General features: G+C 32.6%; 1 protein-coding gene across 5 annotated transcripts in view; it reads right to left on the minus strand.

Annotated features, from left to right (window-relative positions):
• Dyb (Dystrobrevin) overlaps window positions 1-27,022 on the minus strand; it is a 73,618-nt gene that overhangs the window by 8,067 nt on the left and 38,529 nt on the right. For 2 of the 5 annotated variants that reach the window (XM_075308735.1, XM_075308736.1), the window contains exons 2-7: window positions 21,286-21,747; window positions 20,398-21,221; window positions 16,614-17,199; window positions 16,231-16,368; window positions 9,136-9,695; window positions 8,343-8,386 (exon numbers count right to left, since the gene is read on the minus strand). In XM_075308735.1, coding sequence (XP_075164850.1) covers window positions 9,220-9,695; window positions 16,231-16,368; window positions 16,614-17,199; window positions 20,398-21,221; window positions 21,286-21,706 — 2,445 coding nt within the window. In that variant the 5' untranslated portion in view covers window positions 21,707-21,747 and the 3' untranslated portion in view covers window positions 8,343-8,386; window positions 9,136-9,219. Of the gene's footprint in view, window positions 1-8,342; window positions 8,387-9,135; window positions 9,696-9,723; window positions 10,029-15,800; window positions 15,846-16,230; window positions 16,369-16,613; window positions 17,200-20,397; window positions 21,222-21,285; window positions 21,748-27,022 lie in introns of those variants that run through there. The other 3 variants (XM_075308737.1, XM_075308739.1, XM_075308738.1) reach the window with 3 other exon arrangements.

Below are 27,022 nucleotides of genomic sequence, written 5' to 3' on the forward strand. Positions count from 1 at the left end.
AATAACAAAAGAAAGAAATATATAAAAAAGAATAATGACACATTAGTATGGGCTTTTCAGAGTTTACCATAAATTATAATAGGATGCCAAACATGGCCATGACATATAGAGTTATAAATATGACTAATAAATATTTATACATATTATACGAGTTGATAGATTTTTTGTCTTGCAGTTTATTTGTCATCATGTTTGGCCTAATCAATACCTAAATCACAATAACATATATCATAGATTTACACACATAGAGATCACGGTTGCCACTATTGGTAGAATTCTACAAAAAATTGAAGTTTTTTTACTGTTTGGTAGATTGGTAGAATTCTTGATGTTGTGGTAGATTTTGCAAAATATTCCTCTTCACCTAAGAGGCACTTTACAAATTTTCTATAGAAAAAATGACAAAATGTTCTCTAAGAATAAAATTATAACAAAATTTTCTATAGAAATAAAATGTTGACAAAATTTTCTATAGAAATAAAATTTTGTCAAAATTTTCTATAGAAATAAAATGTTGATAAAATTTTCTATAGAAATAAAATTTTGATAAAATTTTCTATAGAAATAAAGTTTTGATAAAATTTTCTATAGAAATAAAATTTTGACAAAATTTTCTATAGAAATAAAATTTTGACAAAATTTTCTATAGAAATAAAATTTTGACAAAATTTTCTATAGAAATAAAATTTTGATAAAATTTTCTATAGAAATAAAATTTTGATAAAATTTTCTATAGAAATAAAATTTTGATAAAATATTCTATAGAAATAAAATTTTGCAAACATTTTCTATATAAATAAAAATTTGACAAAATTTTCTCTAGAAATAAAATTTTGGCAAAATATTCTATATAAATAAAATTTTGACAAAATTTTCTATATAAATAAAATTTTGACAAAATTTTCTATAGAAATAAAATTTTGACAAAATTTTCTCTAGAAATAAAATTTTGATAAAATTTTCTATAGAAATAAAATTTTGACAAAATTTTCTATAGAAATAAAAATTTGACAAAATTTTCTATAGAAATAAATTTTTGACAAAATTTTCTATAGAAATAAAATTTTGACAAAATTTTCTATAGAATTAAAATTTTGACAAAATTTTCTATAGAAATAAATTTTTGACAAAATTTTCTATAGAAATAAAATTTTGACAAAATTTTCTCTAGAAATAAAATTTTGACAAAATTTTCTATATAAATAAAATTTTGACAAAATTTTCTATATAAATAAAATTTTGACAACATTTTCTATAGAAATAAAATTTTGACAAAATTTTCTATAGAAATAAAATTTTGACAAAATTTTCTATAGAAATAAAATTTTGACAAAATTTTCTATAGAAATAAAATTTTGACAAAATTTTCTATAGAAATAAAATTTTGACAAAATTTTCTATAGAAATAAAATTTTGACAAAATTTTCTATAGAAATAAAATTTTGAGAAAATTTTCTATAGAAATAAAATTTTGAGAAATTTTTCTCTAGAAATAAAATTTTGAGAAAATTTTCTCTAGAAATAAAATTTTGACAAAATTTTCTCTAGAAATAAAATTTTGACAAAATGATTAAAGAACAAAAACCAACAATAACAAAACAAAACGAATGAAAGAAAGAAGAGAAAGCACACTCAAAATAAAACCCAGCCAACTTCATTCAAATCGATGATTTGATGGTGGCAAAGGAAAAGAGAGATGTTTGTACGAATTTATTTCGGCAAAAGCCGGCTATCAATATAAAACCTTTTTTCGGAGGGTTCAAGTGTGGTTTATTGGTGGGTTTAATGAACTGCCTGAATTTATTCTGATAATTGGTTGATAGTTTTGCTGCAAGTAGAGGATGCTGATGAGGAATGTGGTAATTCCGAAACGTGCGTCCATCCAACCATCTTGCCGTCTATAGGGCTTTGCCCAAATAAATTTGACAAACATTCTTTTCCTCTGTTGGTTAAGCTACACTTGTAGTTTAGTCAATGTATGGTTTTAAGCTGAAAAAACAACAACAATGATTAAAGAACAAAAACCAACAAAAACAAAACAAAACGAATGAAAAAAAAATAAAATTATGACAAAATTTTCTATAGAAATAAAAAATTTGACAAAATTTCCTATAGAAATAAAAAATTTGACAAAATTTTCTCTAGAAATAAAATTTTGACAAAATTTTCTATAGAAATAAAATTTTGACAAAATCTTCCCTAGAAATAAAATTTTGACAAAATTTTCTCTACAAATAAAAATTTGAGAAAATTTTCTCTAGAAAAAAAATTTAACAAAATTTTCTCTAGAAATAAAATTTTGACAAAATTTTCTCTAGAAATAAAATTTTGACAAAATTTTCTATATAAATAAAATTTTGACAAAATTTTCTATATAAATAAAATTTTGACAAAATTTTTTATAGAAAAAAAAATTTAACAAAATTTTCTCTAGAAATAAAATTTTGACAAAATTTTCTCTAGAAATAAAATTTTGACAAAATTTTCTCTAGAAATAAAATTTTGACAAAATTTTCTCTAGAAATAAAATTTTGACAAAATTTTCTCTATAAAATAAAATTTTAACAAAATTTTCTCTAGAAATAAAATTTTGACAAAATTTTCAATATAAAGGGTGATTCTTTTGAGGTTAGGATTTTCATGCATTAGTATTTGACAGATCACGTGGGATTTCAGACATGGTGTCAAAGAGAAAGATGCTCAGTATGCTTTGACATTTCATCATGAATAGACTTACTAACGAGCAACGCTTGCAAATCATTGAATTTTATTACCAAAATCAGTGGCAGAAAATCCGCTTTTTTATCGACAAATTTTGTTCAGCGATGAGGCTCATTTCTGGTTAAATGGCTACGTAAATAAGCAAAATTGCCGCATTTGGAGTGAAGAGCAACCAGAAGCCGTTCAAGAACTGCCCATGCATCCCGAAAAATGCACTGTTTGGTGTGGTTTGTACGCTGGTGGAATCATTGGACCGTATTTTTTCAAAGATGCTGTTGGACGCAACGTTACGGTGAATGGCGATCGCTATCGTTCGATGCTAACAAACTTTTTGTTGCCAAAAATGGAAGAACTGAACTTGGTTGACATGTGGTTTCAACAAGATGGCGCTACATGCCACACAGCTCGCGATTCTATGGCCATTTTGAGGGAAAACTTCGGAGAACAATTCATCTCAAGAAATGGACCGGTAAGTTGGCCACCAAGATCATGCGATTTGACGCCTTTAGACTATTTTTTGTGGGGCTACGTCAAGTCTAAAGTCTACAGAAATAAGCCAGCAACTATTCCAGCTTTGGAAGACAACATTTCCGAAGAAATTCGGGCTATTCCGGCCGAAATGCTCGAAAAAGTTGCCCAAAATTGGACTTTCCGAATGGACCACCTAAGACGCAGCCGCGGTCAACATTTAAATGAAATTATCTTCAAAAAGTAAATGTCATGGACCAATCTAACGTTTCAAGTAAAGAACCGATGAGATTTTGCAAATTTTATGCGTTTTTTTTAAAAAAAAAGTTATCAAGCTCTTAACAAATCACCCTTTAGAAATAAAATTTTGACAAATTTTTCTATAGAAATAAAAGTTTTACAAAATTTTTAATAGAAAAAAATGTTGACAAAATTTTCTATACAAATCAAAAACTGCAAAAACAGATTTTTTAATTTGGTAGTGTTTTGGTAAAATTTTCTTCAAAATTTGCTGACTCATAATACTTTCCACCATGAATCACCAGTCTAAATAAGCGTGTAAAAAATTGATAGCTGACGAAAAATTAATTTATAAAAAAAATCTAGCATATTTGGTGAATCAACTATTTTAATAGTGATAAAAGGATAAAAAGTCATGAATACTTTTATTCTTTATCCTGACTCTGCCCAAAAAAAAAACAATCAACCATCAATTGTGTAATACACTGAAAACCGGCTTGGCCGGTTCCAAAGATGTTGTTTTTACACTAATGGTTTTGCCATTGAATCCGAGCCAAAGAAGCGAAGGATTGAAGTAAGGATAGCTTATCTTTTAAATTTAAACAATAACTTAAATTTCTAAATTCATACTCGATTTAAAGTAGAAATATACTATGTTTCAAGTAAAAACGTCTTTAAGAACAATTCTTGAAAGAAATCTACTATTTTTAAATCATGTACTGCTTTGTGGTCAAGATACAGAAAGTCAACAAATTTAAAGATGATTTCATTAATTTTGAAGACCTTAGTCCAACAAAAAATTCTTTCATGTAAAGATACACATTTTTAAGACTAATCACTTATCTATAAGGAAATAACGACTTTATTGATTAGTGCCCCATCTATGATCAGTAATTTCTTTGAGGTACGCCCACAAAGTTCCTCCTTATTTTAGGTATCCTCCACCATGGATTGCGTACAAAGTTCTACTAAAAATTGTCATCCACAATCGAATTACTTGGGTTGTGGTAACAATTGGCAATGACAAAGTATCTTAAAACCTCTTAGTATTGTCTTATAAATTGGAATTTAGTTCATATCAAGGATGGAAAATGTAATTTTTTAGAAAGTATAAAAAAGGTATTTTTTTGAGTGAAAAAGTTCTTTTCACTAAATTTCGGTTTTTATTCAACAAAAACATACTACGACCACGAGTTCGTCAAATTCATTTCTTATGAGGCTGGTATACTGTAAACAAAAAATTAGTTAAAAGAAGTATTCCGTTGTTCAACGTTCCCGATATTATATTATATTTCCGTTGTCTTTACTTTAAAAATTTTGGTATTGATTCCGAGCCAAAGAAGCGGAGAGTACAAGTAAGGATACTTTTAAGACACGATTCTCTTTTAAATTTGGGGTATGTGTACTTGCTTCTGGAAGCTAATTTTAATTTTTCGTTTTTTTCAGCTTTGTTGCTTCATATGCTATCAAAGTCCTTTAAAAATGAGTTAACGACAATTTTATTTTCCAAATTAAGACTCGACTTCCAGTAGAAATTATGCTATGTTTTAAGTAAAAAAGTCTTTAAAACAAAGTGTTGAAAAACATGTCCTATATTTGAACGATTTTTTGCTTTGTAGTCAAGATGCAAAAAGACAACAAATTTAAATACAATTTTATTAAATTTTTCTGAATTATTAAAGTCAAGTTGACCTTAGCCCAAACATTTTTTTCTTCATGTTATGATACCCATTTTTAAGAGAAATCACTTAATTATAAGAACAATACGACTTCATTGAAAAGTTTATCGACTTTTGGACAAAGAAAAAAACTTTATATTAGAGAAATGCGTCATTTATGCTAAACAAAATTTGCATTCGTATTTTAAGGACATGGAATCTTTGGCCTCACGACAATATTTTTTTCAGTGTTCCCAGAAAATTTAAATTTATTGCGACAACCACGTAAAACAAATGATTTTTATGAGAAATTCTTGTGAAGTGGGAATTAATTTTATCACTAGAATAGATGGACTCATAAAACAATGACTTCGGAAGAATTTATTCATTTTTTTTTTTTGCTGGGAAGCCAGCACATACTATATAAAACAAGTATATACGGCCGTAAGTTTGGCCAGGCCGAAGCTTATATACCCTCCACCATGGATTGCGTAGAAACTTCTACGAAAGACTGTCATCCACAATCGAAGTACTTGGGTTGTGGTATCTTAAAACTTCTTAAAGGGTGATACGGTCAAAATTTGGTCAAGGGAAAACGCGTGTAAATCGGTGAAATTGTTTATTTAAAAAATCAAATTAAATTTCTTTTCCAAGTTTAATTAGTATAAAATTCAGCAAAAATATTCGGTTAGGCTTTCGCTTTTCCAAATCCGAATTGCCGGGCCTCACGCTTGACACCTACCATCAGATTTTGTACAGCCACCTTGTCCACCTTCTTCGCCGCAGAAAGCCAGTTTGTCTTGAACTGCTGCTCGTCCTTAGCAGTTTTTTTGGTCTTCTTTAGCTTCCGCTTGACAATAGCCCAGTATTTCTCAATTGGGCGGAGCTCTGGCGTGTTGGGAGGGTTCTTGTCCTTGGGAACTACCTGCACGTTGTTGGCGGCGTACCACTCCATGGCCTTTTTACCGTAATGGCAAGATGCCAAATCCGGCCAACACAGTACGGAACAACCGTGTTCCTTCAGGAAAGGCAGCAGACGTTTATTCAAACACTCTTTCACGTAAATTTCTTGGTTGACAGTCCCGGAAGCTATGAAAATGCTGCTTTTCAAGCCACAGGTACAGATGGCTTGCCAAACCAGATATTTCTTTGCGAACTTTGACAGTTTTATGTGCTTGAAAATATCTGCTACCTTTCCCCTTCCTTTTGCCGTATAAAACTCCTGTCCCGGAAGCTGCTTGTAGTCGGCTTTGACGTAGGTTTCGTCGTCCATTACCACGCAGTCAAACTTCGTCAGCATCGTCGTGTACAGCCTCCGGGATCGCGCTTTGGCCGTCGTATTTTGTTTATCATCGCGATTTGGAGTCACTACCTTCTTGTATGTCGATAGTCCGGCTCGTTTTTTGGCTCGATGCACGGTTGTAGACGATACACCCAGCTTATTTGCGGCATCTCGGAGAGAGAGGTTAGGGTGTCGCTTGAAACTACCGGCAATTCTCTTTATCGTCTCAGCGGCTTCCGGTTTTCGATTTCCCCCCGATCCAGACTTCCTGGCTGTCGACAAACGTTCCCCAAACACTTTAATTACATTTGTAACGGTTGATTTGGCAACTTTTAGCGATTTTGCCAGCTTTGCGTGCGAGTAGCTCGGATTTTCGCGATGCGCGAGCAAAATTTTGATACGCTGCTCTTCTTGCTTGGACGGCATTTTGACAACTGAAGAGTGAATTCCAAAATCAAAATATAAGCAACATTCTACACACACACCTTCAAAATGAGGGGTGTTCAGGTTTTTTAAATGCAAAATTGAAAGAAATACGCCAAGTTTATGTTGACCAAATTTTGACCGTATCACCCTTTAACATTGTTTTCTAAATTGTGAGTTAATCCATACATGGTATATATTAGACAAAAAAGGTATGTATAGGTAAGTCTACAAATAATTACGAATCGATATGGACTTTTGCACGGTACGTAGAGAGCCAGAATTGAAATATGGGGGTCGCTTATATGGAGGCTATATACAATTATGAACTTGGTATGGACCAATTTTTGTGTGATTGGGGATCGATTTATCTGAGAGTATATAACTATAGACCGATATGGACCTAGTTGGGCATGGTTGTTAACGGCCATATACTAGCACAATGTACCAAATTTCAACTGACTCGGATGAAATTTGCTCCTCCAAGAGGCTCCAAAACCAAATCTAGGGATCGGTTTATATGGGGGCTATATATGATTATGGACTGATATGGACCACTTTTGGCATGGTTGTTAAATATCATATACTACCACCACGTACCAAATTTCAACCAGATCAGATGAATTTTGCTTCTTCAAAAGGCCCCGGAGGTATATAATTATGGACTGATATGAACCAATTCCTGCATGGTTACTGGATACCATATACTAACATCACGTACCAAATTTCAACCGAATCGGATGGATTTTTGTCTTCAAAGAGGCTCCGGAGGTCAAATCTGGTGATCGGTTTATATGGGGCTATATATAATTATGGACCGATGTAGACCAATTTTTGCATGGTTGTTAGAGATCATGTGCTGACACCATGTACCAAATTTCAGCCGGATCGTATGAAATATGCTTCTGTTAGAGGCTCCACAAGCCAAATCTGAGGGTCCCTTTATATGGGGGCTATACGTAAAAGTGGACCGATATGGCCCATTTTCAATACCATCCGACCTACATCGATAGCAACTACTTGTGCCAAGTTTGAAGTCGATAGCTTGTTTCGTTCGGAAGTTAGCGTGATTTCAACAGACGGACGGACGGGCATGCTCAGATCGACTCAGAATTTCACCACGACCCAGAATATATATACTTTATGGGGTCTTAGAGCAATATTTCGATGTGTTACAAACGGAATGACAAAGTTAATATACCCCCATCCTATGGTGGAGGGTATAAAAATCCATGAATTAGGCTTTGACTTTTCTCCACATCCCCTGTAGTCTTTAGATCGTAACCCAGTGACTATTTTCAAATATTGGATCTCAAATGAAATGATCACTGGTCAGGAATGTTCGTGGAATGAACATTCCTACGAATAGTTTTAAAACCATAAAAAAATATTAATGTGAAGTCAAACATATTTTTGCAAAATTTTCCCACCTTATCTAAGTTTTTTACATTTTCTTCAGTTATGTGACGTTTTCGAGCGTCAAGAAAACCTTAAAGCATTTATAAAGAAGTAATAAACAAAAAAAAAAAAACAAAATTTAAAATGTTTACCTTATCCGTCCAATCGACATTAATTGATTGTGGGTCTTCAAAATCTGTAAAAAATGTATTAGAGAAAAAATGGAAAAGAAAAGTTGTTTTTTATATAAGACCCATAGGAAAAATATTTAAAAATTATCATTACATCATAGGTGAAGAAAATAAAGAGGAAAAATAACTTCACAATTCTAGATGTAATGTTATGTGAGAAGGTATGTTCTACTAAAACTAAATAGTATACACTGAAAAACAAAAACAACAACAATTTCTCTCTAACTTAGGATATTCTATTAAAATTCTATTTTTTTTTTTTGTTTTTTCATTTTATGGTAATGTAATGTTACAGAGAATGTCTGAAAGAAAAGTAAAAAAAGGACGAAAAGGCGCTGCTATGCTATGCTATATGGTGGAATGGAATGGTATTCAAATTGGAAACATAAGAGGCAAATAATTCAACATACTATATATGTACAACCAACTAACCAACCAGATGTGAAAGGAAGCTCGTTTTTTTTGGTTTTTCATTAGTTTTTTACAAAGAAAGAGAGTTTATAACTACATATCATCAATGTTAATACCAATTGATGAATTGATTGCTCAGACCCGAAGAATTTGGACAGAAGGGCGGCGGGTGAATATTGATTTTTTTGGTTTACTTTAGGTTATGACAACTATTTCTTTGTTTTGCTATTTGCGAATCAATGATTATTCGATATTTGATTGATACAAAACTGACTGAGATGCAGTTGATGGTGATATTCATAGGGTAGAGATAGGAAAGGAAATTAAGAAATAAAATGTGTACCTTCTTTTTCGGGTTTGGTATTTAATTTTTTTTTGGAAACAATTAACAACATAGAGTAGTAGTAATTTTGGTTTTTGATTTTGTTTATAAACTCAAACTATATTTCAAAAGATGGGCGTGCATAATCAACTGCAGTTCATCGATTGTCTCACCGATTTCATGCAAGAGAGGAAACCCAGCGTCGGCATCATCTATTAGAACTTCAGGATAATGTTTATAGCCCATTACACGATTTATGTGGGCATGTTCCTCATCAATATCGAAATCAGAATCTAATTCAACTTCAGAGTCAGCTGGTTCAAAGCGATATTCAAAGTTTTGTATATTATGATTGGAGGCTCCATGGTAGTTAGAATCTATGCCTCCGGCTTGAAACTGGTGCTGGTGGTGGTCATCTATTGATGGGTCTAATCCAAAGCCATGTTGTTGTTGTTGGTGCGATTGTGATTGCAAATTATCATTTAGGCTAAGACCAAAATTGTAATCCATATCGAAATTATCATAGGCCTCCTCAGCTTCCTCGGCTGATTCATCACCTTCTATGTGACGAAGTATGTCTACTGGCATTTAAAGTTATATAGAATGATGTTATAGAGTTTTCTTAAGAGATTTCAATGTAGAGATCAGTTTATTGTTAAATCAAAAACCATTGTTTTAAAAAAAATACGATACGAACGAATTCAATGGATGTGGTTATACACATATATGTAATTATGCTTTTGGTGTATTCTGTCTTTTTTGTAGATAGATAGATAGATAGATAGATAGGAACGATAACGAACGATATGCTTAACATTTACTTCTTATAAGATATGGTAGGTATTAGATCATTCAATCATCAGTCTAACAATGGCAGTGGTGTTTGTGTTTCTTACGCCTATTTGGAAAATAATCTAAAAAAAATGCCAACAAAATTTTATAAAAAAAAAACACAAATACAGAATTCATTCATTACGGCCAACATTATATCAAGGGAGTCAACTAAGAGCAAAGAGAAGTGGTGTTGTGCAATATATAGCCCAAAGAGACAAACAATAAGTAAGAACAGAGTTAAGAAGCCTAAAAACCCACCACAATTCCTCGATATTTGTTTACATACACCGAAAAAAAGTGAAGAATGAACTACCACGCACGAAAATTGAACTAAATTTTACTCCACATTTTGATATTTCCACAAAGCGTTGTTAAAACCAGGAAATTTTAATGCCCTGTTGTACTTTTTAAATGCAGTTCACGAAATTACATCATCTCATAGAAGAAAATATTAACTAAAAGTTAAAAAGAAAATCATTGGCGCCAAATCACGACCATTTTAACCATATAGTAGTTCATTCTTACTACTTTTGGGAATCGTACGAAAATTTTCATTTGTTTTAGTTCATATTGAACTTGTGTGTACGGTCATTGAACTTTATACTCACGTTTAGTTCATAAAATTTTTGAGACATACTTAAAAAAAGTAAGATTTCATTAAGCTGTTGAAAATTTCGATAAAAATAATAAAATTTAACTACAAGCAAATAATTTTTTCCAATAAAAATAAGTTAAATTTAGCGTTAGTTTAACTATGGAATTTTTTTCTGTGTATACTCATATATTTTTGAAAAATACTGTATTTTAAATTTATTAATTTTAATATTGAAAATTATTTGAACTCTACCATTATTGCGTATGTATTACATTTCAAATTTTGCTTGTTGGTACCAGAGCTATGGAGTCGGAGGCGGAGTCGGAGTCTGAAGATTTTTCTGGAGTCGGAGCCGGAGTCGTAGAAATTTTGCTAGACTCCGACTCCGGCGAAACAAAATTTGAAACTTCATATCTTAACAACGAAAAACGAAGTACTGGATTTCAGGCCATTCAAAGGGTATTTATACGGGTGAAATTTCACGGTGATGTAAAAATTAGGTTTGACTACAATATGGGCTGAATTGGTCAATTGCATTGTCCATTTTTAACATATTAAAATATCGATTTTTGACCCTATATATACTCTTGATAAAGGTACAATTTTAGGGCAATAAAACAGTAAAACCTAACGTTCTGAATTTTTGGCAGGTATGTCGAGTTCGAAGATAGGTCATACCAAACAATTTTGTGGTATAGCAATTCATTTAAACCCAACTTCCGACTTTTTAAAGAAATTTTTCACAGTCTAAAATGTTCATAAGATTTATCAAAAATTTTGAATTTAGAGTTATTTGAGATTCATAAACAAATGCGGAATTTTCCCGTCGGCCAAGATTTTAAGATAGCCATACATAATTACTTAAGAAATATACACCCGATGTCTTTGGAAGCTGTAATTTTAAATTAAACCACTGCCGGTCTTTTGGGAGAAAGTTTGTTTCATCAAAGCCACTCGAAATTCTTTACATTAAATTAAATCGATGTTTCACCATTTTATTTCTATATAAACAATATTCGTAACTGTCCAGCTATTCCTGTCATATGTTGTATGGTAGTTGTTATTTAAAATTCCGCCCGTCCTAATTTTTGGCAGTTTATGTTTGTTTTATATATCCGACACAACATTTTTTAACATCTAACATAAACATTCTATCTGATTAGTCCGACATTTTGATTTTATTATTATTTTTCTTTTTATGTAAATTTATTTTTTATAAAATACCAATACCAGGATTTTACTTCTAAAACTTCTGGAAGCCTAATTATTTTTTTGAAATTTATTGTTTTTATAAATACATATTCTGGAGATTGTTGTTATCTACCCATATTTTGATGTGGTATCTATATAGTCTTGTGTCGTATTTTAATTTATTGGCCTGAAATTAAAATGTAGAGTTCTTTACATCCCAAAAATGCTGAGGTTTATGGTCGAGTCATATCAACATTTAAAATTAGAATTCTTTTGGACATATATAAACACATATGGCAAAATAGAATACTTATATCGGTTTATTTTTGGAACCTTAAAAATACAATTGGAGTACTGTTAAAATGAGATTTAGGTACACCACCTGGAGTCGACTAATAAGAAATGCTGGAGTCGGAGCCGAAGTCGAGCAAAATTAACTCGACTCCACAGCCCTGGTTGGTACTACAAAATGCCAAATCAATATTAGTTCCATGTTTTGTTGTCCTAGCATTTTGATCTAGGAGTGATTTAAATCGCTTCGTTAGTAGTTGTCTTTCAGTCAGGCTACTGGCTCCTTTTATGCAGATGTTGAAATCACCAAGAATTAAAAAGTTCGGACGATCCTATTTCATATATACATAGACCAAAAATTTGGTTCAGGGTATGAAGGATTTCGATAAACTATAATAATGTATGATGTTTTAAATTTTAGCATGTTTAGTATGTTCACCGTTGTTCCATTCATTTTGCAAAATTTTTCCTTCCCCGACATTTGAATACTGCGATGTGAATTCAAATGTGAAAGTAGTGTGATATTAGACATTTAAAAGTACTCCTCTGAAAAAGCCCATGTTTTCACAAAGCAAAGAACAAATTTCATAATATTTTTGTCTGCGGTGACATCAAGACGATGGGCTTGTAAACTTTGGATGTTTAATTTCATCTCCAACATTTGTATTGTGGTTTAAAGAGATCGTCTTTGTTGTGCGCAATCTATCGAGCTCAATTTTGACTGGATCCGTATCGGAAATGGCTGAGTGGCATCTAAGCCCTCAAGAGAAAACATCGAGGGATCGGTTTATATGGGAGCTATACTGATATATATCAGTATAGTACAGATCTTAAATGACTTAAAGTACCTCTAGATTTCAAATTTCAAGCAAATCGGATGAAGATTGTGGCTTCCATGGTATCAAGAAGTCAAATCGGGTGCTCGGCCTATAAGGGCGCTCTATGAAAACATGGAGCGATATATACAAAATTTGGCATAGCTTTTTATAAACCTAAAATACCTCTAGATTTTAAATTTCCAGCAAATCCGATGAAAATTGTGACATCCATGCCTCAAGCAATCAAATCGGGAGCTCGGTCTGTATGGGGGTTATATCAAAACATGGACTGATGTCTACCAAGTTTAGCACAATTCTAAACTGACTTACGGCCATTTTCATGTAGCTCCGTTAGGCTTTAACTGTCAGTTAACAGAAAGTAAATTGCAAATATCTTTTCTCCAGTTAATTTTAACTGAAAAATTTCTAGCAGTTAAGCTCCTAACTGGCATATAGAATGTATAGGCAAGATGACAGATATGTTCATAGATCGGTTTAAAAATTAGTTAGCTAACGTAGCACTAACGGAGCTTTATGAAAATGGGGGTTCAAGTAGCTCTAGATTTCAAATTTGAAGCAAACCGGATCAAAATTTTCGCTTCCGTGCCCTCAAGATGTTAAATCGGGCGCTTGGTCTATATGGGGACTATATCAAAACATGGACTGCTTGGAGACAAAAGTTGGTGCAAAAATTCAGCAAGATATCTTTATTACTGAAGGTTGTAGCGTGATTACAACAGACATCCAGACAGACAGACGGAAATCGTTATATCGTGTTAGTATTTCTCCTTTAGGAGCCACCGTGGTACAATGGTTAGCATGTCCGCCTTGCATACACAAGATCGTGGATTCGATTCCTGCTTCGACCGAACACCAAAAAGTTTTTCAGCGGTGGGTTATCCCACCTCAATAATGCTGGTGACATTCCTGAGGGTTTCAAAGCTTCTCTAAGTGGTTTCACTGCAATGTGGAACGCCGTTCGGACTCTGCTATAAAAAGGAGGTTCCTTGTCATTGAACTTAACATGGAATCGGGCAGCACAGTGATAAGAGAGAAGTTCACCAATGTGGACTGAATAGTCTAAGTGAGCCTGATACATCGGGCTGCCACCTAACCTAACCTAACCTAGTATTTCTCCTCGAGGAAACCAATATTGCGATGTTTTACAAATGGAATGGCAAACTTAAAGGGTGATACGGTCAAAATTTGGTCAATATAAACTTGACGTATTTCTTTCAATTTTGCATTTAAAAAACCTGAACACCCCTCGTTTTGAAGGTGTGTGTGTGTAGAATGTTGCTCCTATTTTGATTTTGGAATTCACTCTTCAGTTGTCAAATGCCGTCCAAGCAAGAAGAGCAGCGTATCAAAATTTTGCTCGCGCATCGCGAAAATCCGAGCTACTCGCACGCAAAGCTGGCAAAATCGCTAAAAGTTGCCAAATCAACTGTTACAAATGTAATTAAAGTGTTTGGGGAACGTTTGTCGACAGCCAGGAAGTCTGGATCGGGGGGAAATCGAAAACCGGAAGCCGCTGAGACGACAAAGAGAGTTGCCGGTAGTTTCAAACGAAACCCTAACCTCTCTCTCCGAGATGCCGCAAATAAGCTGGGTGTATCGTCTACAACCGTGTATCGAGCCAAAAAACGAGCCGGACTATCGACTTACAAGAAGGTAGTGACTCCAAATCGCGATGATAAACAAAATACGACGGCCAAAGCGCGATCCCGGAGGCTGTACACGACGATGCTGACGAAGTTTGACTGCGTGGTAATGGACGACGAAACCTACGTCAAAGCCGACTACAAGCAGCTTTCGGGACAGGAGTTTTATACGGCAAAAGGAAGGGGAAAGGTAGCAGATATTTTCAAGCACATAAAATTGTCAAAGTTCGCAAAGAAATATCTGGTTTGGCAAGCCATCTGTACCTGTGGCTTGAAAAGCAGCATTTTCATAGCTGCCAAGACTGTCAACCAAGAAATTTACGTGAAAGAGTGTTTGAATAAACGTCTGCTGCTTTTCCTGAAGGAACACGGTTGTTCCGTACTGTTTTGGCCGGATTTGGCATCTTGCCATTACGGTAAAAAGGCCATGGAGTGGTACGCCGCCATCAACGTGCAGGTGGTTCCCAAGGACAAGAACCCTCCCAACACGCCAGAGCTCCGCCCAATTGAGAAATACTGGGCTATTGCCAAGCGGAACCTAAAGAAGACCAAAAAACTGCTAAGGACGAGCAGCAGTTCAAGGCAAACTGGCTTTCTGCGGCGAAGAAGGTGGACAAGGTGGCTGTACAAAATCTGATGGCAGGTGTCAAGCGTGAGGACCGGCAATTCGGATTTGGATAATTGAACTTGAAAAAGAAATTTAATTTGATTTTTTAAATAAACGATTTCACCGATTTACACGCGTTTTCCCTTGACCAAATTTTGACCGTATCACCCTTTGTTATACCCATCCTATGGTGTGAAGTATAAAATTGGATAGGAAATAGGACAGACAGACGGACATTCAGGCATAGGTAAATGTGATTCTCAGTAGATATAATGTGGGGTCTAGAATGACGCCACAAGTAGATCAAAAGATTTGCACTACTTCCGGATCACAAGTTGGGGATTCAAACTACTTTTTTGTAAGTTCTTTTTTTATGATTTTCCTGACATGTTTAATCATTTTTAGAACAATCTTCCACCCAACAACTGCGGTTTATTCCCTCTCAGTAATTCTGGTGACATTTATGCGTATTTCAAAGTTGCTCTAAACGGTTTCGCCGTAATGTAAAGCGAAAAATAAAAGAGGGCAACAATCTCTGACAAGCCTTGTCCCCAGAGGATACCCCTATGTTAGCTAGCCCATTTTTTACTGGATTTGTCTTTTGGACCATATATAAATTTGCTACACCACATCTAGAAGGTTTTGAGGAGATCTCGAAATAGTTGAAACAAAAAACACACACTTACCTAAAGGCATTATAAAGCGGCCCTGTGAAGGTCTATTCGATTGTACTGCAAAGACACATAATTTAACACACATACACACGCAAACACGCACAGAACCATACAACAAACAACCACAGGCACAATTAAGAACTCACAATTAAGAAAATTATTTGTAAGAGAAAGGCAGCAAAAAATAGTTCTACAATGCAATGTGAAACCTTCTGGCAATAGAATAGTGTGCAAATATGGGCATTTTTTAAGATTTTCAATTTTGGGTCAAAGCATTTTTATTGGCGGGGTTATAGAGCACACCCCGCCAAAAAACTACACCACAACAACTAGTGGTGGCCATTGCATGTATAAGGGAGAGATTTAAATGAATATATGTATGCACCATCGTTATCTAAACAAACAACTAGCGATGAGCAATGAAAGCATTTACAATTTTTACCTGTATTAAGATCATTAAGAAGTGTCGACAACATATCTATGGAGGGAATTGCATCTTCTTCATTGGTCGGATTATGCTCAGGAGGCTGATTGTTTTCTTCGTTTTTATTATCATTTGGAAAATATTCGGTGGTATCAACTTTAATGGTAACATTAAGTAGTGCAATTTGAACAACATCGATTAACAAAGAAAACAACAAAACATTTACTAAACTTCAGTGCAAACAGAATAATCCAAATTAATCCCTTTTTTACCCTAACTTTCCTCTTGTTTTTACTTGAAAAACGAATACAAAAAATTATACATCTTATCTTTTACTCCCCTCGCTTAAGAGGGGGTGTTGATTTCCTAATTTCTATTGTTTCTTGTGTCATTATACTCACTTCCACTACCATTGCTATTGAAATTTCCTGCTCGCACCTCACCGCCACTCATAGGATCTAGGGGATTTTGACCAAATTGATTTTGATTCATTGGGGAAGCTTGTTGTTGTAAACGCAAAACATTTCCAGCACCCAACATTGGATGAGGCGGCATTTGATTGAGCAATGATCCCATGGGTGATGTGCCCAAAGCATTAAGACCTCCACTGCCTGCTGCACCGCCGGCTATTGGCATGGGTGGCGATTTACCAGAGCGAGGACTAGAATTTGGTGTTGATCTGGGTGATGAGGTCTGTTGATTTTTCAACATACGCATTAGGCCTTCCAATTGTTCCATTAATTGCCTTCTTGAGTCTTGCAAAGCTCCCAAATGTCCTTCCAGTTCACCCTTTCGTTGGCGTAGGGCTCGCAATTCATTGATCAGAGCAGGATTTTCAGGAGCCATTTGTTCAGCTTCTTGTTGCCGTCGTAGTCTTGCTATTTCTCGCATTATTTCTTTATTCTTACATTCCAATTGAGAGATAAGTTCACGTTGAGCCCTTGAATTGTCCGATGTTATGTTATCGGTATTGCTTGTATTGCTGGGCTACAAGTAAATAAAGAAAATAAGAATAAATTCAATTGTGTATTAAATTATATAGAAATTTATAGAAAGTTTGACTGATCAATCCTATACAATTTGTGTAAAATAGGGAACATATATTGTTGCTATATTATAAAGATTCACTGCAAACAAAATAGTTTTTTTTTTTTTGGATCTCAATATGTCAAGTCTCCTGCCCACAAAACAGCATTTGCTGAAAGCTTGCGAATAGCGGCTCTAAAGACAGTGTTTTTGCTTCGCATTGTTACCTAATGATGAATAGTGGATCCACTATGACTATCCCAAGTGAAAAAATTATATGGTTACCCCGCCCGTTCATGTCTTAACCAGAGCCTGTCGCAAACGGTGACTTTTGCGACATACGTTTACGACGGTATAATACGTATGTCGCAGGCGTCTTAAACCTAATGTAGAAAACCTAATTTTGAATGAAAGAAATCGTGAATATTTTTTAATTTAATTTTGTTTGACTCCTCGATAAAGGGATGCAAAAAAATTGGCTCTAATGAGCCAAAAAGTGATTTTATAAAATTCTCTCTAAACAGCTGTTCACAAGACTTAAGTAGTGATTTTCCTTCCATCCAGTTTCTGCAGAAATTTGTGAAAGGTTAATTATGAGCCCGTCACGTTTACTGCACCATCGAGCAGTCTCCCAATGAATTAAGTCTACTCACAAGTTTTTTTTTAATTCATTAATAATTTTATAAACATTCCTTAAAATTGATACTTCTTCGCACATGTCATCAATTTTGATATCATCGCATTCGCTGTTTAATCGACCGAAATATTTTGAGTAATTCATTGAAAGGAAGATGTTTGGTCTTTTTTTTTTAAAGGTCCCTATGCCCTCTTTCCTGTCCTTCTGGCATTGAAGGACACATCCCCATTACGTAGGGATAGCGTACACACCATATTCCGTTACATGGCGGAATTGAAGCAGAGGTTTGTAACCACGGTTGCCACCGTTGGTAGAATTCTACCACAAATGGTAGATTTTTTACTGTTTGGTAGATTGGAAGAATTCTTGATGTTTTGATAGATTCCTATCCAAATAAGATGTGCTTCAATTTTCTATAGAAATAAAATGTTGACAAAATTTTTTATAGAAATAAAATTTTGACAATATTTTCTATAGAAATAAAATGTTGGCAAAATTTTATATAGAAATAAAATTTTGACAACATTTTCTGTAGAAATAAAATTTTGGCAAAATTTTCTATAGAAATAATATTTTGACAAAATTTTCTATAGAAATAAAATTTTGACAAAATTTTCTATAGAAATAAAATTTTGACAAAATTTACTATACAATAAAATTTTGACAACATCTTCTATAGAAATAAAATTTGGACAAAATTTTCTATAGATATAAAATTTTGACAAAATTTTCTATAGAAATAAAATTTTGACAAAATTTTCTATAGAAATAAAATTTTGACAAAATTTTCTATAAAATTAAAATTTTGACAAAACTATAACAATACTATAACAATAAAATTTTGACAAAATTTTCTATAGAAATAAAATTTTGACAAAATTTTCTATAGAAATAAAATTTTGACAAAATTTTCTATAAAAATAAAATTTTGACAAAATTTTCTATAGAAATAAAATTTTGACAAAATTTTCTATAAAAATAAAATGTTGACAAAATTTTCTATAAAAATAAAATTTTGACAAAATTTTCTATAAAAATAAAATTTTGACAAAATTTTCTATCGACATAAAATTTTGAATTTAAAATTTTCTATAGAAAAATATTTTGACAAAATTTTCTATAGAAATAAATTGTTGACAAAATTTTCTATAGAAATAAAATTTTGACAAAATTTTCTATAGAAATAATATTTTGACAAAATTTTCTATAAAAATAAAATGTTGACAAAATTTTCTATAAAAATAAAATTTTGACAAAATTTTCTATAAAAATAAAATTTTGACAAAATTTTCTATCGACATAAAATTTTGAATTTAAAATTTTCTATAGAAAAATATTTTGACAAAATTTTCTATAGAAATAAATTGTTGACAAAATTTTCTATAGAAATAAAATTTTGACAAAATTTTCTATAGAAATAAAATTTTGACAAAATTTACTATACAATAAAATTTTGACAAAATTTTCTATAGAACTAAAAACTTTGACAACATCTTCTATAGAAATAAAATTTTGACAAAATTTTCTATAGAAATAAAATTTTGACTAAATTTTCTATAGAAATAAAATTTTGACAAAATTTTCTATAAAATTAAAATTTTGACAAAATTTACTATAACAATAAAATTTTGACAAAATTTTCTATAGAAATAAAATTTTGACAAAATTTTCTATAGAAATAATACTTTGACAAAATTTTCTATAGAAATAAAATTTTGACAAAATTTTCTATAGAAATAAAATTTTGACAAAATTTTCTATAGAAATAAAATTTTGACAAAATTTTCTATAGAAATAAATTTTTGACAAAATTTTCTATAGAAATAAAATTTTGACAAAATTTTCTATAAAAATAAAATTTTGACAAAATTTTCTATAGAAATAAAATTTTGACAAAATTTTCTATAGAAATAAAATTTTGACAAAATTTTCTATCGACATAAAATTTTGAATTTAAAATTTTCTATCGACATAAAATTTTGAATTTAAAATTTTCTATAGAAAAATATTTTGAATTTAAAATTTTCTATAGAAAAATATTTTGAATTTAAAATTTTCTATAGAAAAATATTTTGACAAAATTTTCTATAGAAATAAAATGTTGACAAAATTTTCTATAGAAATAAAATTTGGGCAAAATTTTCTATAGAAATAATATTTTGACAACATTTTCTATAGAAATAAAATTTTGACAAAATTTTCTATAGAAATAAAATTTTGACAAAATTTTCTATAGAAATAAAATTTTGACAACATTTTCTATACAATAAAAATTTTGACAAAATTTCCTATACAAGTAAAAATTTTGACAAAATTTCCTATAGGACTAAAAACTTTGACAACATCTTCTATCGACATAAAAGTTTGACAACATTTTCTATAGAAATAAAATTTTGACAAAATTTTCTATAGAAATACAATCACAAAAATTACAATTTTGTTATTTGATTGCCGTTCTAAACCACAATCGCTATCTTTTAAAATCAACTGTATTTCTGTGCAGTCACTAAATAAATACTTACAGCACGATTCTCTTGAGCCAATCTTGCTGCATAGCGGGCAATTAATCGATGTTCTTCATCATTTGCTGAGGCCGCTGCTACACGTGATGTGGAAGTACCATTTGCACTGTCAATACTACGACCAGTGGCTCTTGAATCTAGGGTACTGGAACGATCAAACAGAAGACCACCAATACCTCCTCCTCCGCCGCCTGGTATAGGACCACCCAATCCATGCAGTAGCGACGGATCGGCGAAACCATTATGCGAAGGCAATGGTGATGGTGGCACAATATGTGACAAATTCAATGTTTTCTCTGGCTGTTCGGGAAATCGTGGCAACACTTGACTCGTCTTTTCGGGCACACATCGGAAACTTTTGCGCAACGAATGGCCAATCTGCTTGCTGGGCGATTTATAGCTCGAGTACTCTTTGACTTCGTGATCATTTTGATGATTCAGCGATGTCTTGCCATGCCAAAAGCACTCCTGGCACAATTGGTAGGCGTGACACCGCTGACAACGATAACGAAAGCCTGTAAAGTTTTCCTTGTGACAGACAGAGCAGATTGTCGGATGCACAATTGTTTCAACCGTGGCCAAACGATGCAAAAGCGGTAGCCACACCAGACACGAGGGTCCTGGTTCAGACATAAGTGTTGCCATGAAATCATTCACTGTAATTTTATTTTCCGAAGGGAATATTTGCTCTTCCAAGCCATCTTTATAGTGGAATGTAGGTGATTCATATACAGCGGCGGGTAAAGCAAGAACCTCTTTCAAAAATTCAGCCAATTTCCAATTAACCAATTGACCAGCACCATCTGAGATCTGAGAGAATATATCTGCAAGGAAGAGCATATATAAAAACAGTCCATATATATTTTCTTTTCATTTTAGTAGACTCACATCTTAATTTATCCACCAATTTGCCAGAACACATGGTGGCCAAAGCCACTTTTATGGAGAAAACTCGAATTTTCCCCGAATTATCGGTGGTATATGCCGCTAACAACCAATTAAGTAACAAACCAGCCTTGGAATCGACAGGAACTTGTTGTGCCGTTGGCAGTCGCTTGTTGAGATTGTGATACAATGATGAAACCAATGTCTCCAGTCGGGCTACACTCACATCGCTTTGTGGCTCCAGGGTATTCAAACCATTTTCTCGAAATGCCTCAATAACATTCCATATATCGACTAAATGTAGATTTGTGGATTTTTGAATGTAACGTAATTTCGAAGCGGTTCGATATGATGCAAAGCGTATCGAGTCAAATGTCTGTAGACGCAAATCTTGCAACAAAGCCACCCGGGGTTCTAGTTCCATGATGGATACTAATTATGAACAAATGCACCAGAGTAGAGTAGCTGAAAAAAAGAGAATGGAAAAAGTGCCACATTAGTTCAGTGTATGTCCTCCTTATTTACGGAAGTTTTATGTAATGTTTCCATCATGATTCTTGTGCACAAATTAAACACACACACATATACTCGCACTCGTACATAAACACACATCACTACTGGAAAAGGACTTCTAGTTACATGTGTCTCACTGTGACTCACTGGAGCCTTAAAAACGATATTGTCGCAGACGACAAAGGAGCAAAAAACATCGTAAAAACAAAAAAACTGTTCCTTCTATTGCCCATTTGGTATATAGTATAGAAAGTAGAACGGGGCCAATCGGAAAATTGGAAATACATACAAACAAACAAATAAGGAACGAGCAAACAAAAAAAAAAACCATATGAAATATCTTCAAAACCAAGGAGTCTTAAAATGAAGCAAGAAAAACATGTCTACGTGTATATGGAAAGCAGATTTGTTCATCATACCACATTTTACTTGCAAATGTTCTAATGTCGTTCTATTAGATGATATCTTAAACTCGCGATTACAGGATTTATTTTTCAAAAATGATGATCATGTATTTATTTAGCATACTCGAAAGAATTAAAATTATAAGCCGATAGCCTAGGTTGCTTATTTTGTTATACATTCAATATAATTTGTAATTATAATAAAGATTTTAATAAATAAATAAATAAAGTCTGGCGTGACCAACTATAATATAGTTTGCACCATTCTGTAGACCAACATTTATGACAGACACATATCTGTAATTCGACTCATGGACAGGAACGAAGCCCAATGTTAGTAGAAACAAGTATATACATGAATCAAATACAATTGTTTCGTCCTAGCAGGTTATTCCGATTTATATAGAGAATTTCAGATAGATTTAATAACAAACATATATACCCAACAAACATTGATCTACAATTCGGGAGATCGGTCTATATGTTAGAACATATTTTGTTTGGGACATAACATTTTTATACCCTAAACCACATACTGATCAGGGTATAATAACTTTGATCTGCCAAAAAATGTGCCTACCAGAAATATTGATATAAAAATATATACCGATCGACTCAGAATCACCTCCTGAGTCGATCTAGCCTTTGGTGTCCGTCCGTCTGTTCATGTATGTGTTGTTCGCAGGATTCCGGTCGCAATTATTAACCGATTTTGATGAAATTTCGTATATGACGTTTGTTTGGCACAAGAACGATTTCGATAAATGGTGTCAGATAGCGCTCATTTACTAACCCTGAAATTAAATAATTAATTGATCCAATTAAAAAATTAATTGATACTACTAATTTGTGTGATTGATTTTTATTTCAATTAAAAAATTTGTTGAATCAATTAAATTTTTAATTGAATATTTTTCAAAACTCAATTAAGATTTTAATTAGAGAAATTTTCGTGATTTTTTTTCTGTGTAGCATTAAAAGAATGAAAAGGTGAATATAGCTGTTTTAGCCGCTGCACTATGGGCGGAAATTGAAAATTTGCGGCAAAAATTATTTACAATCAATCTAGTATCGCCAAACATGGTATATCGATATATCTTATTAAAATCAAATGTTACCAACAAAAAGGGAGTCAATTCCCCTTATTCCAGGTGCGTTACTATAACGGGGTCGAAATTGTAATTCCACTTGGAATACTATAAAATATACTCTTAGATGGAGTTTAATTTATATTTGCTTATTTTCCTTATTAAGAAAGCGCCTTATCCCCAGAACTTGATGTAAATAGTATAAACCAATTGGCACTTTATTAAATTAATTTTATTAACTAAATTAAACAAATATTAACCATCAAAATCACATTCTTCGGTATCTAACTCTAATTCCGTCCCTCTGTGTTTGTTGTTCGCAGGATTCCGGTGGCAATTATTAACCGATTTTGATAAAATTTGGTACAACATTTTTTCTTGGTCAAAGGACAAACACGGTTGAATTTGGAAAAAAATTGGTCAAAGTTACATATAGCCCCCATATATATGTATCGCCCGATTTCGACAAATTAGACCATACTGCGCTTATTTACTACCCGATTGTCTTCAAATTTAACACAAAGTAATTTTTTATAGTACCGTTAAAGTGTGCAAAATTTCATCAAATTCGATTCAGATTTAGATATAGCTACCATATATATGTATCGCCCGATTTTCCCAAATTTGACTATAAAACCCTTACATTTATTTTAGTATGGGCAAGTTTGGGCAGACAAACTGTACAGTACGTAAAAGTATACTTCCTCACGAACAATAATAAGCAAAAATTTTCATTAACAATCGTTAACATTTCTAGTTCTATTCCTCGCAAATATACGTATGTGTTACAATTTTCACATATAAACCGCACTTTTGAATCCATAAATTCAAGTTCAAAAACAAAAATATTTTGTAAAGTCTTTACAACATTTTGAACTACTAAACCTCCTCTTAGAATCGACATTTAAAAGTTTTCTTTATTCACTTTTATTGCGAAAAAAATTAAGCACGAAATTTGTCAATTTTAGTTCGCCTTGATTAAACGCAACTGGCATAAATTTTGGTAAATATTGGCATCCTTTTTCTCCTGAACAAGGTTGCCAAGTTTTAAATTACCTTTCGATTTTTACTATCCAAGATGTTCTATAGTAATTTCAATTGGAATATCCAATAATTTTTCATTTTGAAAATTTGACTTTTTGCCGCTGTTTTGCGATTTCCGCCCATAGTGCGCTGTAACGATGCTCGATAAGGCCTAGAAAAATGTCAACCCTAAGACTCTAAAAACTGTTTCAAAAAGTGCGGTTTTAGACAAACAGATAATGAGCCATAGTTATCAGAACTGTCAATATTTTCGAGTACGGACACTGGGTGGGGACTTCTACCTAACTGTGGAGATTTAACTATTGAGGATTTTAATTAAGTTGATACTGACATCTGTATTATGGAGTTCTTACTGATGCCGAACTTTTAGATTTGAACAAAAACAAGGTGGAAAATGAAGAAGACCAACCGCTGAATCCAGTCACACTGAGCGAGACAAGGAAATCTATTAATAACCCAGCAAAAAAAGCGTCGCCACAAAAGTAATGAAAATGTTCTTTTTGGATCCGGAAGTGGTGCAAAATTGTCGCAGAAGCGATGAATTTAACATGGGCTTGTCATAGGACGGAAGTCCTCCATTTCAGCAGCCGATGCACTGAATTTGCATGACTTCTTTAGGTGTGATCCGAATTCAATGTTTTGGAAGTAAATTAAAAAATTCTGTGATATTTGGCCAAATAAATATTTTTTATAATTTTTTATAATCTTTAATTTTCAAAAATTCACAATTTCACAATAGCATTTTTTTGACAAAATTTAAATAATTTGTTATTTAAAAAAGTTTAAAAAGTTAAAATTACCCATTAAAAGTATGAAAAACCCAAGTTATAAAAAATTGAATTAAAAGAACTTCCTGTGTAGTAAAAATAAAGAACATCATTGGAAGTACATCTTCTGGAAGTGCTTTTAAAGTTGTGCCTTTGGAAGAACTTCCAATTTTTTTGCTGGGAAGGCATTATCCAGAACTTTAAAACTCTTTATCACAGAGAAATTTTTTCTCTTGTGCTGGATATCATTAAAAGAATGAAAAGGTGAATATAGCTGTTTTAGCCGCTGTAACAATGCTCGATAAGGCCTGGAAAAATGTCAACCCTAAGACTGATAAAAACAGTTAGATTTGGACAAAAATTGTATTGTAGTTAGATTGTAGTTAGACTTACATGTAGGTCTTACAGATTTCCCAAGTTTCACAAATTTTTGTTTATTATCCATACTAATTGAGTGATTTCCTCTTTTTTTAATAATGGAGTCAATATTAGTGGCATACTAACTTTGTATTTAGGTCCGGAATCAACTATAGCTCCTAATATCAGACATTTCTGTTCAGATTGTGATAAAACTCCCATAACCATGTACCCCTTAATGTTCTTAAATATGGACATACGGTTTATCTCCCAAACCTATACCCACACACAATGTTTACTAATTCAGTAGAGGTGGTTTAGGGCAAAGATTATAGATTTGAGGAAGATGGGAGATTGGCTTGCGTCATACCAAATGTTGCATTTACCAGATTAGTTTAATACATGTTTGTAATCTTTTTGTTGTTTTTAGTTTATATTTTTTAAATGAAAAATTTAATTTTCTTAATGAAACAATGTTAAATTTTAGGCAACAACAAAAAAATTACATTTTCCCTTTTATGGAAATTTATTTCGTGCTCTTAATTTCTTTTTATTTGCATTTTAATGCTATGTCAATACTTGTCGTATACGCGTTTGGTTCGAGTATTAAACTAATGTGGTAAATGGTTTGATGTGCTCAGTAGCCAATCTCCCATCTTCCTCTTCTATAATCTTTGGTTTAGGGTATCATATAGTCGTCCCCGCCCGACTTTCTACTTTACTCACTTGTTTTAAATATAATATGTGTGGACATAAACATATTTAATTTAGAAACAAACATATATGTACGTGTTTAGAGAGACAGAGATAGTATGCTGCAAGTAAAAAATGGATGTAACCAATTGGCGCCATAAAAATATATACACACAAAGAAAATTTAATTAAGTTTTTTTTTTTCTACCTATGGTGAAACATAATATGTTTGAACAATATAAACAATATTTTGTTTGGAACAATCCTGAAAATATATGTACATATGTGCTTGAAGCAAATTGTGTTTGGGAGTATATGTTATAGAAGCGGTTTTTTGAGGGTGCATGAAGCCGAGTTTTATTGTGGAATTTTATGTTGGAGTTAACAGGTTGGCTGATAAGTCCCCGGTCTGACACATAGATGGCGTCGCTAGTATTAAATGCATATTATTTTTATATAGTACCAACCTTCAAATGATTCGTGTCAAAATTTGATGTCTGTAAGTCAATTAGTTTGTGAGATAGAGCGTCTTTTGTGAAGCAACTTTTGTTATTGTGAAAAAAATGGAAAAAAGGAATTTCGTGTTTTGATAAAATACTGGTTTCTGAAGGGAAAAAATACGGTGGAAGCAAAAACTTGGCTTGATAATGAGTTTCCGCACTTTGTCCAAGGGAAATCAACAATAATTGATTGGTATGCAAAATTCAAGCGTGGTGAGCACAGAGGACGGTGAACGCAGTGGAGCCCGAAAGAGGTGGTTACCGACGAAAACATCAAAAAAATCCACAAAATGATTTTGAATGACCGTAAAATGAAGTTGATCGAGATAGCAGAGGCCTTAAAGATATCAAAGGAACGTGTTGGTCATATCATT

This window comes from Haematobia irritans, chromosome 5 (assembly GCF_050003625.1).
Source record: "Haematobia irritans isolate KBUSLIRL chromosome 5, ASM5000362v1, whole genome shotgun sequence".
Classification (NCBI taxonomy): Eukaryota; Metazoa; Arthropoda; class Insecta; order Diptera; family Muscidae; genus Haematobia; species Haematobia irritans.